Raw genomic sequence first — 13,559 nt, 5'->3', positions numbered from 1 at the left:
GGGACCGCTCACTCAGAGACTCTTTCCCCCTCCCCTTGTCACCCCCCCTACAACACAAGGGACATAACCACATTCAGCCACACACCCTCCCGCTGACATGACACAGTCCGGCTGCCGGGGGTGACCCCTCATGCTGCCGTCCCAGTGACGTCACTGGCAGCCTGGAACTGACGTCACACCCACAGGCCCGTGCTGACGTCACACACACTTCTACCTGACACCCCCCACCTTCGATCACTCCTCTTTGTTCCTGCCCAGGGGCAGATGGCCCAGGGGACCTCGCCCACGCACCCAGCTCCAGGGTCACGGCTCACTCCGGACAGACGCCTACAGACAGTGCGTGCGTGTGTGTGTGTGTGTGTGTGTGTGTGTGCGTTTGTGTGCGTGCACATTCCTCGTAGGAATCCCACGTATTTGCACACATGTGCAGGCCCACATGCCCTACGGATGGCCTAGACGCAACATGTCCCACAGGTGCCCACAGGCCACGGGACCAGGTGCGTGAGCCATGCACACACACGTCCACAAGCAAATCCTCCCAGCACCCCCCCCCCAGGATGCGGCTCCCCACATGAAAATGTCCCTCAGTAACTAAACCAGGCAGCCCAGGGGCTGGCAGCTGCACCACACTCTTCCAGGTGTTGCTAGCAGCCCCCCTCCTCACCCCCACCCCCCCCAGCTTTCCTCCTCCAACAACCTGGCCTGCTGACAGCGACAGCCGCACCCCGGACACACACACACACACACACACACACACACACACACACACACACTCTCAGTCCAACACCTGTGTCCCGGCAGGGGGAAGAGGCAGTGCCCGCCAGAGGTAGCCACTGAGGCAGGAGGAGTTGGGGGGGGGGGAGGGGGGGGATGGAAGGGGCACAGGACAAAGCTACAGAAAGTGCCCTCAAGTACCACGATCCTCCTGAGCTAAGCCGAGGGCCAGATGCACCATCCGTCTTTCGTCTGTCTCCTTGGGCACGCCTGACACACCGTGGCCGCTCCTGTCCTGGACACACGCTTCCCGAGTGCGCGCACACACACCACGCGCGCACACACACACACACACACACACACACGCCAGCCTGCGCCCTCCAGACATTCCAAGAAAATCCTGCTGGGGCTATGGACAGTGTGTGTGTGTGTGTGTGTGTGTGTGTGTGTGTGTGCGCACGCGTGTGCAGACAGAGCAGGGTCCATCCCTGCACACAGCCCTGTGGGCACGCAGCACCCTCCCCACGTGCACACACCGCCCCACCAGCCAACACACCCACCCCCCTGCCCCCATCTTCTGCCAGTTGCTGGAGTCCACACACACACACACACACACACACACACACACACACACACTCACAAACACACGCAGCCCGGCAGTGGCCCCAGCCCTGCCAGAGCGCAGTCTACGCCGATTTCTGCTGCTTCCCCGGGGCAGCTCCCTGCTCTCCCTGCTTGACCCACGCCAGCACCGCGGAGACAGGGGGCAAAGCTTTTGCAAGGGTCCCCACCCACCCAGGGGACCCCCACTCCCCGAACCTGGTCCTCTTACCAAATCCACCGCCCTCCTGCGGGTAAAGGGGGTAAAGCCCCACCCTGTCCCCCTCCCCCTGGAGCAGCGCCAATCCAACCCCCCTTACCGGCTGCGAAGACGAAGCCCTCGACCCCGGCGGCGCTCCGTAAGAGAGGGGGGCTAGGGTCCCCGATTCGCGAGGATGGAGGCAGAGAGGTGCCCTGTGGCACTGACTGGTACAGCCGTCCACCATCAAGCCTCTGCACCACCCCCCAAAGATGCTCACCTCACCGACCGTCCTCCGCGTCCTCCCACCCCGTCTCCGTCCACCACCACCAGTTCGCCCGCACAGGGTGGTCCCCCGGGGGGGGCGGGGGGATGTCTCACGGCGATCCCCAGACCCGGGAGCCCCTGGGGGTGGCTTTCCCGGTCTCATCCTCCCCCTGCTGTGGTCCCCCCCCCCCCCCAGCAAGCCCCACCCCCACCGGCGGAGGAAGGGTGCCCTCCGGTCCCAGCCCTCACTCCCACCGCCTCCGGCGGCCGCGGGCGCTCGGATCCGGAGGGATTCACTCACCTCCAGCCCAGCCGGGATCCGGGCCGAGCGCCGCTTCCGGCGGCGGCGGCGGCGGCTGCGGGGCCTGCGCGCGGGTGCGAGTGTGCGCGGCGCCCGGCCGGGGCTCGGTGCGTGTCGTGTGTCTGTGGCGTGGCCCGCGTGTGCGTGTGCGTGTGTGTGTGTGTGTGTGTGTGTGTGTGTGTGTGTGTCTGCGAGCCGGCGTGTGCGCGCAGACACCGCCACCCCCGCCTCCCCGTCGCCGCGCCTCTGCCTCGGCGGGGCCCGCCGCCCGGGAGGGGGCCGGGGCGCAGCGTGCGTCAGGGGCCGCGGCCGGCAGTCTGTCCGTCCGCCCTGGCCCGCCCCGGCGCCCGGCGCCCTCCGCAGGCCTTTCCGCAGCGAGACCCCCGCCCGCCCCCTCTCCCGGCTGGATCCTTCCACGGACACACGCACACGCACAGACACACGGCCGCGGGGCGGGGGCCGCGCCCGGCTCCAACGCCGCAGCTGCAGCGCCCCGGGAGGCGGCGGCGGCCGCGCGGACCACGGAGGCCCCCCCCACCCCGCTCCCGGCCCCTGCCCGGCGCGCCCCCGGCCCCCGGCCCCGCCCGGGCCCCCGGGCCCCGCTCACCCCGCCGGCGCCGGGTCCCGCCGCCGCCTTCGCCAGCGCATGCAACAGCTGGAGGCAAACTTGCCGCGGGGCGGACCGCCCGAGGTGCGCAGCGCCCCCCAGCGCCAGCCCGAGGGCGCCCGCGGCCCCGACTCCCCCTCCGCCGGCGGACCCCCCTCCTCACCTCGTCCTGGCCGCCGCGTCTCCGTGCTCCACGGCTGGCAACCCGAGACGCTGCCGCGTTCCCATTTTATGGGCGGGCCAACTGAGGCTCGGGGAGAGGAGCGACTCGCCCAAGGTCACACGGCGAGCTTGACCCCAGAGACGGTGTTAGGTTAGACTCCAGATCTCTACCCTTGTGCAAGGGTTTTGGCGGCCGCTCACTACCCTTCACCCCACCCCCCAACCCCCACCCCCAGACGCTTCTTAGGCCCCGGCCCCTTCCCGGCCAATGTCCCCGCACACCTGTGCCACCCGCCAAGGGGTAGAAGCTAGAGGGAGGGGGTTGCGGATGCAGAAAGCAAGCTCTGGCATCGGGGCCTGTACCCCTGCACTTGGGCACGCAGGCATCTGGTGGGGAGACTCGGCTCGTGGCCCGCGTACACGAAAACGCAGGCGCCTTCTCTCTACCCCCAGGAGCCACAAACCCACACGCGGGAGCCCTGCCTGGAGCAGGTGCTCTGCGTCGCCCTCACTTTTATGGGGCCGCATGCGCCAGTGCCTGTCCTCAGGTGGTGCACAGCAGAACGTCAAGTTCAGGCTGCAGGAAGGCGCAGCGGGAGCGTCTCATCCAGGCCAGGAATGGCAGCACCTCCCTGGAAGGAGCCACTGCCTCCGCCGCATCTTGACGGATGAGTAGTAGCTGGTCAGCTGAAGAAGGTAGAGAGGCGTGGGAACAGCATGTGCAAAGGCACAGAGGCATGAAACAGTCTGGTGTGTGTGTGTGTGTGTGTGTGTGTGTGTGCAGGGAACTCCACGGAGTTGGGTATTACTGGAGCAGAAAGAACGTCTGTTCAGAAATTCCTCCCTCCTGTCAACTGAGAACACAAGAGCAGGTCCAGGAGGGGACCAGAGCTGGGACGCAGGCCACTGTTATCTCCCAGACAACACCGTGTTCCGCCACCACTGCCCTCTGCGACTGCACTCCAGGCCGCCTAGCACACTCCTATCCACCCTTCAAGGCCCCTCACTGCAGATCCAAACAAGTCATTATGCTGTTTGTGCCCTCTAAACTGAGCCCTCCTGGAGGGCAAGGGCTGTACGGACCGCGTCGTAGGTTCCCGCCACAGGGCTGGGCACCAAGCAGGGTCCCAGCCCAAAGTCCTCCGGGGAAGAATCTGTCCCCACCACCCCGCCCACCTCGGGAGCAGACACAATGGCCCTTGCGCCCTCTGGCGGATAGAGCGCGAAACTGCAGAGAGCTCCCTCTTCTGTGACAGCGGCTCTCACGCGCAGAAGCTTCCCAAAAGGTGGGCACTGGCGAGGGCCACCTAATCCCCCCGGGGCTCAAGGGACTGAGCCATGATCTCAAGGAATACCAGGCAGCGGGCGGCCACACGGCCTCTTCCGGCTCTGCTTTTGTGACTTTCCCAGCCATTTGCCGAGGGGCAGGTCACAGCCCCCTCTGGGCTTCAGCTTTCCTTTGATGAAATGAGAACGACAAACGCCCCCCCCCCCCCCCCCCCGTCCCCAGCACGACGCTGGGCTCACCACATGAGCACCCCCTTTCCCCTGGGGACCTCCAGGTCTGCCTGGTTTAGCTCTGGTGCTTTTGAGCTCCAAAATGTTCTAAGACTCTCCCCCCTGGGGATTGCCCTCACTAGGCAGACATAAACCGGAAAGCCTTTCAAACTCTTAACTGAGTCACTGCCACTAAATAGAAGACGGAGTTGGCCTGGGCTAAGCGAGGGTCGCGGCAGATTACGCTATCTGGACACCCGATTGGGCCTTCTCCAGACCAGCGCTGTCTGATAGACTTTTCTGGGATGGTGGGAGTGTTACATCTGCACTGTCCAAAACAGTGGTCACTAACCACATGTGGCTATTGAGTGCTTGTGGTTGTGGCTGCTGTGGCTGAAGAACCGCATCTTTAATTTTTGTTTTATTAAGTTAGATTTGAATTACTCTAGGGGCTAGTGGCCACCATGTTTTGTGGCTGCCGTGGCTGAAGAGCCGCATTTTTAATTTTTGTTTTATTAAGTTAGATTTGAATAGCCGTATGTGGTTAGTGGCTACCCATGTTGGATAGTGCAGGTCCAGAAAGACAAAAACCTCCTCACTAAAATAGAGCCCATAGAGAGCTCTCTGTCCCTCTCTCTCTCTCCCTCTCTCTCTCTCTCTCTCTCTCTCCCCCCCCCCCCCACACACACACACACACACACCACCCTGAGCCCCCTGGCCAGGGTTATGATAAGGAGACTGCCTAGAATCTAAGTGGGCAGGTAAGGTTGAGACAAATGTGGGCAGCAACAGGCCCATCTGTGCCCATGGTCACTGTCCTAGGTTAGGCCTTGCCATCTTTCACCTGGACACCTGCAACAACCCTCTTCCTCACCCTCCAATAGCTCTCATGCAATGATGCCATGCAGGTCCCTTCTCAGGACAGTGCAAATGATTGGCAGCAGCTGCCCGGGGCCTCCCTCTGCAGGAAGTGTCATGATCAACTGGTGATGTCTGCCTCGGGGGCAGACACAGGACGAGCCGTGCGCCCTCCCTGCTAGGGACTGAAACCCAAACTCCTTAACTTGCCCAAAGAAAGCCCTCTGCAGTCAGGCCTTTCCCGACCCCCTCCAGCATCTTCCCGCATCACCCCACCCGCGCTCCGAGTCCCGGCAACACCAATACCCGCCCTTTCCAGAACATTCCATGAAACTCTCACCCCATGCTTTCCACGCCGTTTGTGCTTTTGATGCTGTTCCTCCCTCAACCTGGAAGCCTTTCCTCCTCTCCTATGGCCTCCCCACCTGTCTGCTTCCAGTCTTTAACCAGGTGCTGCTCAAAGACCGCCACCTCTATGAAGCCTCCCCTGACCACCCCTAAGCGGAGCTGGCCAAGCTACTTCTTCCTCCACTGGTTCCCGGAACGCTGTGTGTAGGTCTGAATGACAGCACGCGTCACGTCGTACTATTAAGCCTTCTCACTCTCCCCTCCCACCCACACCGAATTTTCCTCCCTCCCTCCCGCCACGGACAGCCTCCCAAGGGCTCGTTGAGTCATCGGCGGAGTGATCCGTGGACGGGGAAAACGAGCAAAGCAGAACCATGCCGGAAGCCTCAGTGCCAGACGAGAGGCAGGTACTTCCGGCTGCCTGGACCCCTGTCCTGAATCCCTGAATCCCTGTTCTGGAATCTTCCAGAGGTGGTCGGAAGCGCCCTCTAACCGCACCCCAACGAGTGCCCCTTTTCCCCCTGAGTTGACCAGATGTGGCTCACGTCCAAATGAGCCCAACGCCCGGGCCGCGTCACCGCAAGGACGTGTCTTCCGGAAGCTCTTCCCTTATTGCAGGGCTTAGAGAAGAGAGCAGTAAGAGTTAGGAGCACACGCGGGCTAAAAGCTTCCTGCGCTGTTTCGGGTTGAACGGCAAGATCTACCCCTTTGGACTTAGATGAATTGCTTTCCGCTCGGTCTACATGGCATTTTGAGTTGATTAAGAAAATTAGGTTAAGCAATTCTTTTAGAGAAACACGCGGACACCAGAGTGTGCATGGGGTGTCACATTCCTGGTTTGGATCCAGACCAAAAATCAGATTTTCTGCTGTGCCTCCGATGCGAGAACGGGGGCTACCATCACCGGAGACAAGAACCAGTGATGAGAGACAGAACCCAGGAGGGAAAAACTGAAGCTTACCCCCCCCCCCAAAACCTCTGCCCCTTGCCCACCATGGAGCCATCCCAATGGCTATGAAGACAAGAAGACCGAGCTTCTCAAGAAGGAGAGTCCTTTTTTTTTTTTTTAATTTTTTTCAATGTTTCTTTATGTTTGAGAAAGAGAGAGAGAGATCAGGGGAAGGGCAGAGAGAGAGGGAGACACAGAATCGGAAGCAGGCTCCATGCTCTGAGCTGTCAGCACAGAGCCCGATGTGGGACTCGAACTCACGAACCGTGAGATCATGACCTGAGCCGAAGACGAATGCTTAACCGAGGGAGCCACCCAGGCACCCCGGGGGAGTCCTTTACATAGGAATGTTTTGTTTTGCTGTGACAGGTCAGGAGCTGGGGGTGGGGGCGGGAGTTGGGAATCGCAGGTCACAGGTGAGATACAGGGGAGCCCCCAGAGAAGCCTTGGTTGTGAAGGAATTTGGAAGAACACACACATTTCCCAAAGGGATTTTTAAGTCATTTCGCTGTGGGGTGTGCAATATAATCCCCCTCTCCCCGCTTCAACCTCCCCAACCACCTTCCATACTTGCTTTAGAAAAGTCTACATGCTTGGGGCACCTGGGTGGCTCAGTCAGTTAAGCGACTGACTCTTGGTTTCAGCTCAGGTCATGATCTCACGGTTTGTGGGTTTGAGCCCCTCGTCCAGCTCTGCGGGATTCCCTCTCCCTCTCTCTCTCCCCCTCCCTCGCTCACACTCTGTCTCTCTCTCTCAAATAAATAAAAAAAAAAAACTTTTTAAAAAAAAGTCTACATGCTTATCATATTAGTCATCTGTTACTGTGCAACTCAGTGGCTCAAAACTCAGTGGCTTACATCAGCAAAAAGAAAAAGAAAAAAAGAAACGGCTATTATCACACGGCGGCCGTGGTCAGGAACTTGGGACCGGGCGATTCTTGCTTGAGAAATCTTGGAAGATTGAATCATTGCTGGGGCTGCACTCATCTGAAGGCTGGACTGGGGCTGGGGGATCTGCGGCTAAGGTGGGTCATCCCTGTGGCTGACAAGTTGGTGCTGGCGGTTGGCGGGAGGCCTCAGTTTGTGTCCCATGGACCTCTCGCCAGGACTGCTCAAGCATCCTCCCAGCATGGCGGCTGCTTCCCCCCCAGAGCGAGAACAAAGAGGAAGCCACAATGTCTTGTATGACCTAAACTCAAAAGTTACACGTTCTCAATGTTTGCAATTTCCTGTCGGTTACACAGGTCTGCCCTGGTCGTTGTGGGAGAGAACCACACAGGGCATGAATGTCAGGAGGAAGGTACCAGCGGCAGCCATCTTGGCGGCCAGTGGGGTTGAGATCAATCAGCCATATTTGGGGAAAGGGAGAGAGTTCTGCATCCAGACTAGCAAAGGTGAAAACAGGATTTGGCAGGTGGATATCAGAGCTGGGGGACCGAATTCCATAGGATTCTATGGTTCTGAGAGTCTGTAGTCCTCATATCCATGAATCAAGGGCAGCTCAAAGCTAATGGGGCATGAAGAATGTACACACAGTTCCCGATGAGTCCAGACTAGAGGCCGGCTGGATGTGTGGGCCCCTTGAGAGGGTGCCTGTGAGGGCCAAGGCCACACTCTACAGGATATTTTGAAGCGTTCACGGGGAGACCCTTTGACCCAGCGATCCAATTATGGGAGGTCTCTCAGGGAAGTTCACTAAGGGTGCTGGTGGCACCCTGCCTGCCTGCCTGCCTTGGAGCTGAGATTCCTGGCTAGTGAGGTTGGCTCAGCCGTGTCCCATCTGGTCTGTGCCCTGGGTGCCCAGCCACTCACCAGGCACAGGGAGAGTGCTCTGGGAGGGCCCTCCTGAGCTGGCCCACCCAGTGGTGCAAGGGTCAGACAGGCAGCCTGCTCCACCCCAGGTAGGGTCTGCTTGCATGTGACAGATCACCTCCCCCCAGCCTTCTGTGCCAGGAGTCATTTCTGAGACACCCCCCCCCCCCCGCCCCCAGGAAGAGCCGGAAGGGGATGAGGGGAGGTTCAGGCTCTGTGCCTCTAACTGATTTCTGCTGCCCATTAGCCAGAGGCTGCGGAGCCCCACACTGTCAAGGTGTGTACTATTTGGGTCCCAGCACCCTTATATGGGGCTTCAGAATTCTGCCATCCAGGGACTCTGCTGGAGCCTCAGGCCGGGGCCCTGCAGCCAGAGCGGGGGGGGGGGGGGGGGGGTGGGGCAGGGATGTGAGTCTCAGCTGGCTCAGCGGCCACCAGGTCAGCCAGGCAGCCTGCATTATTAAGCCATCTATCTGGCTCTGCCCAGAGGGATGCTGGGGGTGGGGGTAGACTCACAGGCACTGCCTGGGTCCGGAACTGGGGCAGCCGGAGGCCCCTGGGATCTGGAGGTCACCAGCCTCGTGGCCAGGCTTCTCACTACTGACCTGCCACCGGGCTCCGAGGCGCGGGAGGCTGCAGGGACAGGAGAGGCGCTGACTGGCCGGTTTCTTCGCGTTCTTTCCCTGCTCGACAACTTCCCGGCTCTGATTCCGCGGGGTAGAGTGCCAACTCCTTACACTAGCATCTGGAGTTTTCCGCAACCTGGCCACATTCTACCTAGAATCAGAATCGTGGCTCAAAATGGGGGGGGGGGGGAGAAATTGACTGTTTTTCAGGCTCGATGCCAAGTGTTCCCCATGAATTCAAGTGTCCGTGGGGGCACCTGGGGGGCTCAATCAGTTAAGTGGCTGACTTGGGCTCAGGTCATGATCTCACGGTTCGTGAGTTCAAGCCCCGCATCAGGCCAGCAGCGACAGTGTGGCACCTGCTTGGGATTCTCTCTCTCTCTCTCTCTCTCTCTCTCTCTCTCTGCCTCTCCCCAACTTGTGCACACGCTCTCTCTCTCCCTCCCCCTGTCTCAAAATAAATACATAAACTTTTTTTTTTTAAGTTTGAAGTCTCAGTGAGCAGCGACAACAATCCTACAAGGTGCTTACTGTCATTACGCCCATTTTACTGATGAGGCTCAGAGATGCTAAGCAATTTGACCAAGATTTCACGGAGAAGGAAAAGCAACACCACAATTCACCCAGGTTTTCCTGCTGATGGAACCGTGTTGCAGCCACAGGATTTGGGGGGGGGGGGGCGGATTTTAGGCTGGTAGTCCCATTCTTAGCCTTTATACTTGATGTTCTCTCAGCCTAAAATCTGGGTGTCTCGAGGTCCCTGTGGGCGAGAGAGTAGCTGTGTGGCCCCAAGGCTCTGTGGGAAATGGAACGTACCAAGTTACTCAGACCCAAACCCAGATGCCACCTTGATGGCGCCTGGGCTCCCCGCAAACCGGATCCTTCAACAACTCCTGTCAGCTCTGCCTCCCAAGTGTATCCTACACCCAGCCCCTTCCCTCCCCACCGTTGCCACACAGCAAGGGGAGGGTCCCTCCTCTCTGTTCACCCAGAAGCTCTCGTGCGGGAGGCACGTCACAAAACGTTTGGGAAAGAAAATGATCAAGTTCATGGCTGAGGGCACAAATGAAGGTGGGAAGGAAGCGTCATCAGAGGAGGAAAGCGGCTGTCTGGGAGGGCAGGAAGGTGAGTGAATTCACTTCTGCCCTGGGGCCCAGGGGTGGGGCACTGGGCTAGGGGAAACTGGCACACAGGAAGAGCTGTCCCCGCTCCCTGCCAGCCTGACAGGGGCACAGGGGCATGCAGGCAGGGCACCTGGAAGGGACAAGATACAGAGGCGTGACATGGCCAGGACGGCAGGGGACAACTGGGATGCGGGAAGGCCACCCAGGACCCTGTCTCGTCCCTCCTGGGACTCTGCAAGGTCCCTCCCAGCCCAGGTCCAGGCGCCCGGGCAGCATAAGCTCTGAGCGCGCCCCGGATTTCCCTGGTGGTGTCTCTCCCTTCCTGGACCACAGCCCAGACCTCAGATAAAAGAGCGTCTTCTGCCCTTGCTCACCCACGAAAATCCTTCGGATTGCTCTGTCTGTGCTTTCTCTCCAGCTTCCCCCAAATCTCCTGCTTCCCCCCGACCCTCTACCACTTCCTCACTTGGGACCCGTGGAACCAGGTCCCCCAGCGCCCTCATTTTACCCCCAGCACAACCACTAGACAAGCCTTGGCCTCCCCGTCACCAAATACACCGGGTTTCCCTGGGTCCGACCAGGCCGGCGTGGGGAATTTCAGCGGAGGGAATTTTCTGCCAGAGGCCCCCGTTCCGTTTCCTCCTCCCGGGTGCCTTGGGGGTGATGGGGGCAGAGCCCTAACAGCGGCACGCTTCGGCCCCCAGCACCACACTTCGGCCCCCAGCACCGAGAGAAAGAGGCCCCCCTGCGCCGGGCCTGGGGGTGGGAAGGTATGTGTGAAGTCAGGGGGCCGTGTGGGAGCCGGGAGGGGAACAAGGCACATGTCAAGGCCACAGCCAAGCAGGCTGCGGTTCCGGGCAGGCCCCGGATCCCTGGGGAGGGTACCAACACCCCCCACCATTTATAGCACGGCTGCTATAAAGCAACTATGAAGCGAAGGGATTAGTCAGGACTCGTTGGTTGCCAGTGACAGAAACCCAACCCCGGGCCCAGGCTGCACTGGCTTAAAACTCGAAAGGAGAGATACATGGGCTCCCATAACAGGGCAGGCTGGGGAGGCTCGGCCTGGGGAGGACTGGGAGAGGCCATCTGGAATGCCATCAGTATTCTCTCCACCTCTCTCTCTCTCTCTCTCTCTCTCTCTCTCTCTCTCTCTCGTTTAGTTCTTTCGGGACAGAGTCCCCCCAGCCCCGGGCTGACAGCCTCCCAGATTCACGGGGAGACAGGGAGAGCCTCGCTTCCCCTTCCAAACTGAGCAATCCTAGGGGAGGACTCTGATTGGCCCAGCGTGGGTCACCTGCTTACCCCCTGGACCAATCGCTGTGGCCAGGACGAGGAGGGCAAGTTAATGGCCCAGCCTGGGTCAGGCATCCGCACCCTTGTCACCAGGGGAGGGCCCGTCAGCAGAAGAATTGGAGGAGGGAGGGACACTGGGCAGACACAAGCGAGAGCAGCAGGGCCGGTTTTGTGTGTGTTTAATAAACATCTTATTGGGGAATAATTTTAGAGTTAGAGGGGGGAAAAATGCAAAGGGAGCACAGAGGGCTTTGCTGTATACCTTCCCCCCCTCACCCCCCCCCCCACCCCCGCTTCCCATGACGTTAACGTCTTATGTAACCACAGCACGTTTGTCAAAATTAAGAAATTAGCCCTGGTAGGTTGCTGCGGCCCCAACTCCGGACTTCACGTAGATTCGCCCGTCTGTCCGCGGACGTCCTTCTTCTGTTCCAGCATCCCGACCCCAAGACCACACTGCATTCAGTCCTCACGTCCCCGGAGACTTCTCTGCTCTCCGGCGGGTTCCCATTCTTCCCTTGCTTTTCATGACCTTGGCAGTTTTGAAGGGTGCCGATCAGGTGTTCTGTCACAGGTCCCTCAACTGGGGCTTATCTGATGTTTTCTCGCACCGTGGGTCATGGGGCGGGGAGAAGAGCACAGAGCTGTGACGCCCTTGTCACTCGCTGTCTATTGGGGGGTCCGTGACATCCACATGACTGGCGATGCCAACCTTGATCACTTGGGTATGGTGGGGCCTTACCTCCATTTTACGGAGGGAGAAACTGAGGCTTGCGAGGGCTAAGCGGCTTGCTTGCTTTAGAACGAGTGGTGAGACAGACTGTGAACCAGTCCTGTCTGGCTCCCACTATCCCACAGTTCCCAGGAGTTTTAGACAGGGAAACTGAGGCAGGAGCCCAGCTCTAGGCATGGGAAGGTGAGAAGGGCTCACCATGGAATCTTCTTGAGGCTTTGCAGCAAGAAGACAGAGACCAAGAATTCTCTTTGCGGGACACCTGGGTAGCTCAGTCGGTTGAGCATCTGACCCCTGATTTCGCCTCAGGTTGCGATCTCAGGGTCGTGGGATCGAGCCCTGCTCAGCATGGAGCCTGCTTGAGATTCTCTCTCTCCCCCTCTCTCTCTCTCTCTCTCTCCTGGTCCTTTGCCCCTCTCCCCCGCTTGCACTCTCTCTCTCACTCAAAACAAAAACAAAAAATTCATCTTGCAGGTGTGAGGCCCTGTGGGGACGGGCCTAGGAGACCCCCAGAGACTCTAGCCAGCAGGGGCAGAGAAAGGAGACAGGCTGGCACAAAGACAGGGGCTCAGCCAGGTAGGAAAAATGAAGGGGGGAGGGAATGGTAAGTATGACCAGGCCACAGCAATCCGGGAAGGCTCCCGGGAAGAGAAGGCTGAGAACAGTGAAGGCAGCTTACGTGCGAGGGCTGTCGCGGGAGACGGGAGAGCAAAGTGTTTATAAAACCATGGGCGGTAGCCTCCAACAAGACTGGGTTCAGTCTCTTGCATATCGCCGCCTGAAGAGGGGTCTTGGGCAAGTGGCCACCTCCCAAGCTGCTTTGGGGCTTTCTGTCTCCCGGGCTCTGCCTGCCCTGCTCCCCCGAAATGCTCATTGCCGCACCTGCCGTCGGACCACTCCGTGCTGGACCAGCCACATTCTTCGCAGGGCCCAGCGACAAGCGAAAATCTGGAACCCCTTCCCGTGTTCAAAAACGATCAAGACTTTCAGGACGGTGAGGCAGGACCCGACAGCACGCGCGGGGTCCTTCAAGGTGGGGGGTGACGGCACAGGTCACATGCCCAGGAAGCTGAGCCGGTTCCCGGCCCTCAGTGACCACCCTGACCCGGCGATCTGACGGCCGTATTTTCTCTACGGTCTTTTGGCCATTAATCCCTGGCACCGCTGGGGCCGTCGTGGCTGTTCTGCCCTCACGTGATTTGTCCTTGTCTCGCCCTGGGCGGAAGGCTGGGTGAGGTGAACTCCAAGGTGCTCCCGACCGTTCGATCTGATGTCCTTTAATTTTATGGCTTTAATATCTTCTGTCAGGAAGCTTCCGAGCTCCCGTGTCTAAGATGCCAAGAGTCGTGGGGTCAGGGCTTCCCTCGTGTGGTGTCGAAATCCCTGCCGTCCCCAGGCAGGGTGCAGGCATTAGAGGACAAAGTAACTGTGGCAAGGATTTCAGTCACTTACGGTTTTGCAAATTTG

The 13,559-nt window shown here is 59.6% G+C and overlaps 1 protein-coding gene across 1 annotated transcript in view; it reads right to left on the bottom strand.

Moving 5' to 3' along the window:
* LOC109265532 (splicing factor, arginine/serine-rich 19-like) overlaps positions 1-13,559 on the bottom strand; it is a 59,004-nt gene that overhangs the window by 44,557 nt on the left and 888 nt on the right. Inside the window, exon 2 of the mRNA XM_053894863.1 lies at positions 2,082-2,633. Coding sequence (XP_053750838.1) covers positions 2,082-2,633 — 552 coding nt within the window. The remainder of the gene's footprint in view (positions 1-2,081; positions 2,634-13,559) is intronic.

Source organism: Panthera pardus, unplaced genomic scaffold (genome assembly GCF_024362965.1).
Source record: "Panthera pardus isolate Hobbes unplaced genomic scaffold, ASM2436296v1 HiC_scaffold_6, whole genome shotgun sequence".
Taxonomy (NCBI): Eukaryota; Metazoa; Chordata; class Mammalia; order Carnivora; family Felidae; genus Panthera; species Panthera pardus.
This window is presented reverse-complemented; position numbering and strand designations above follow the sequence as displayed.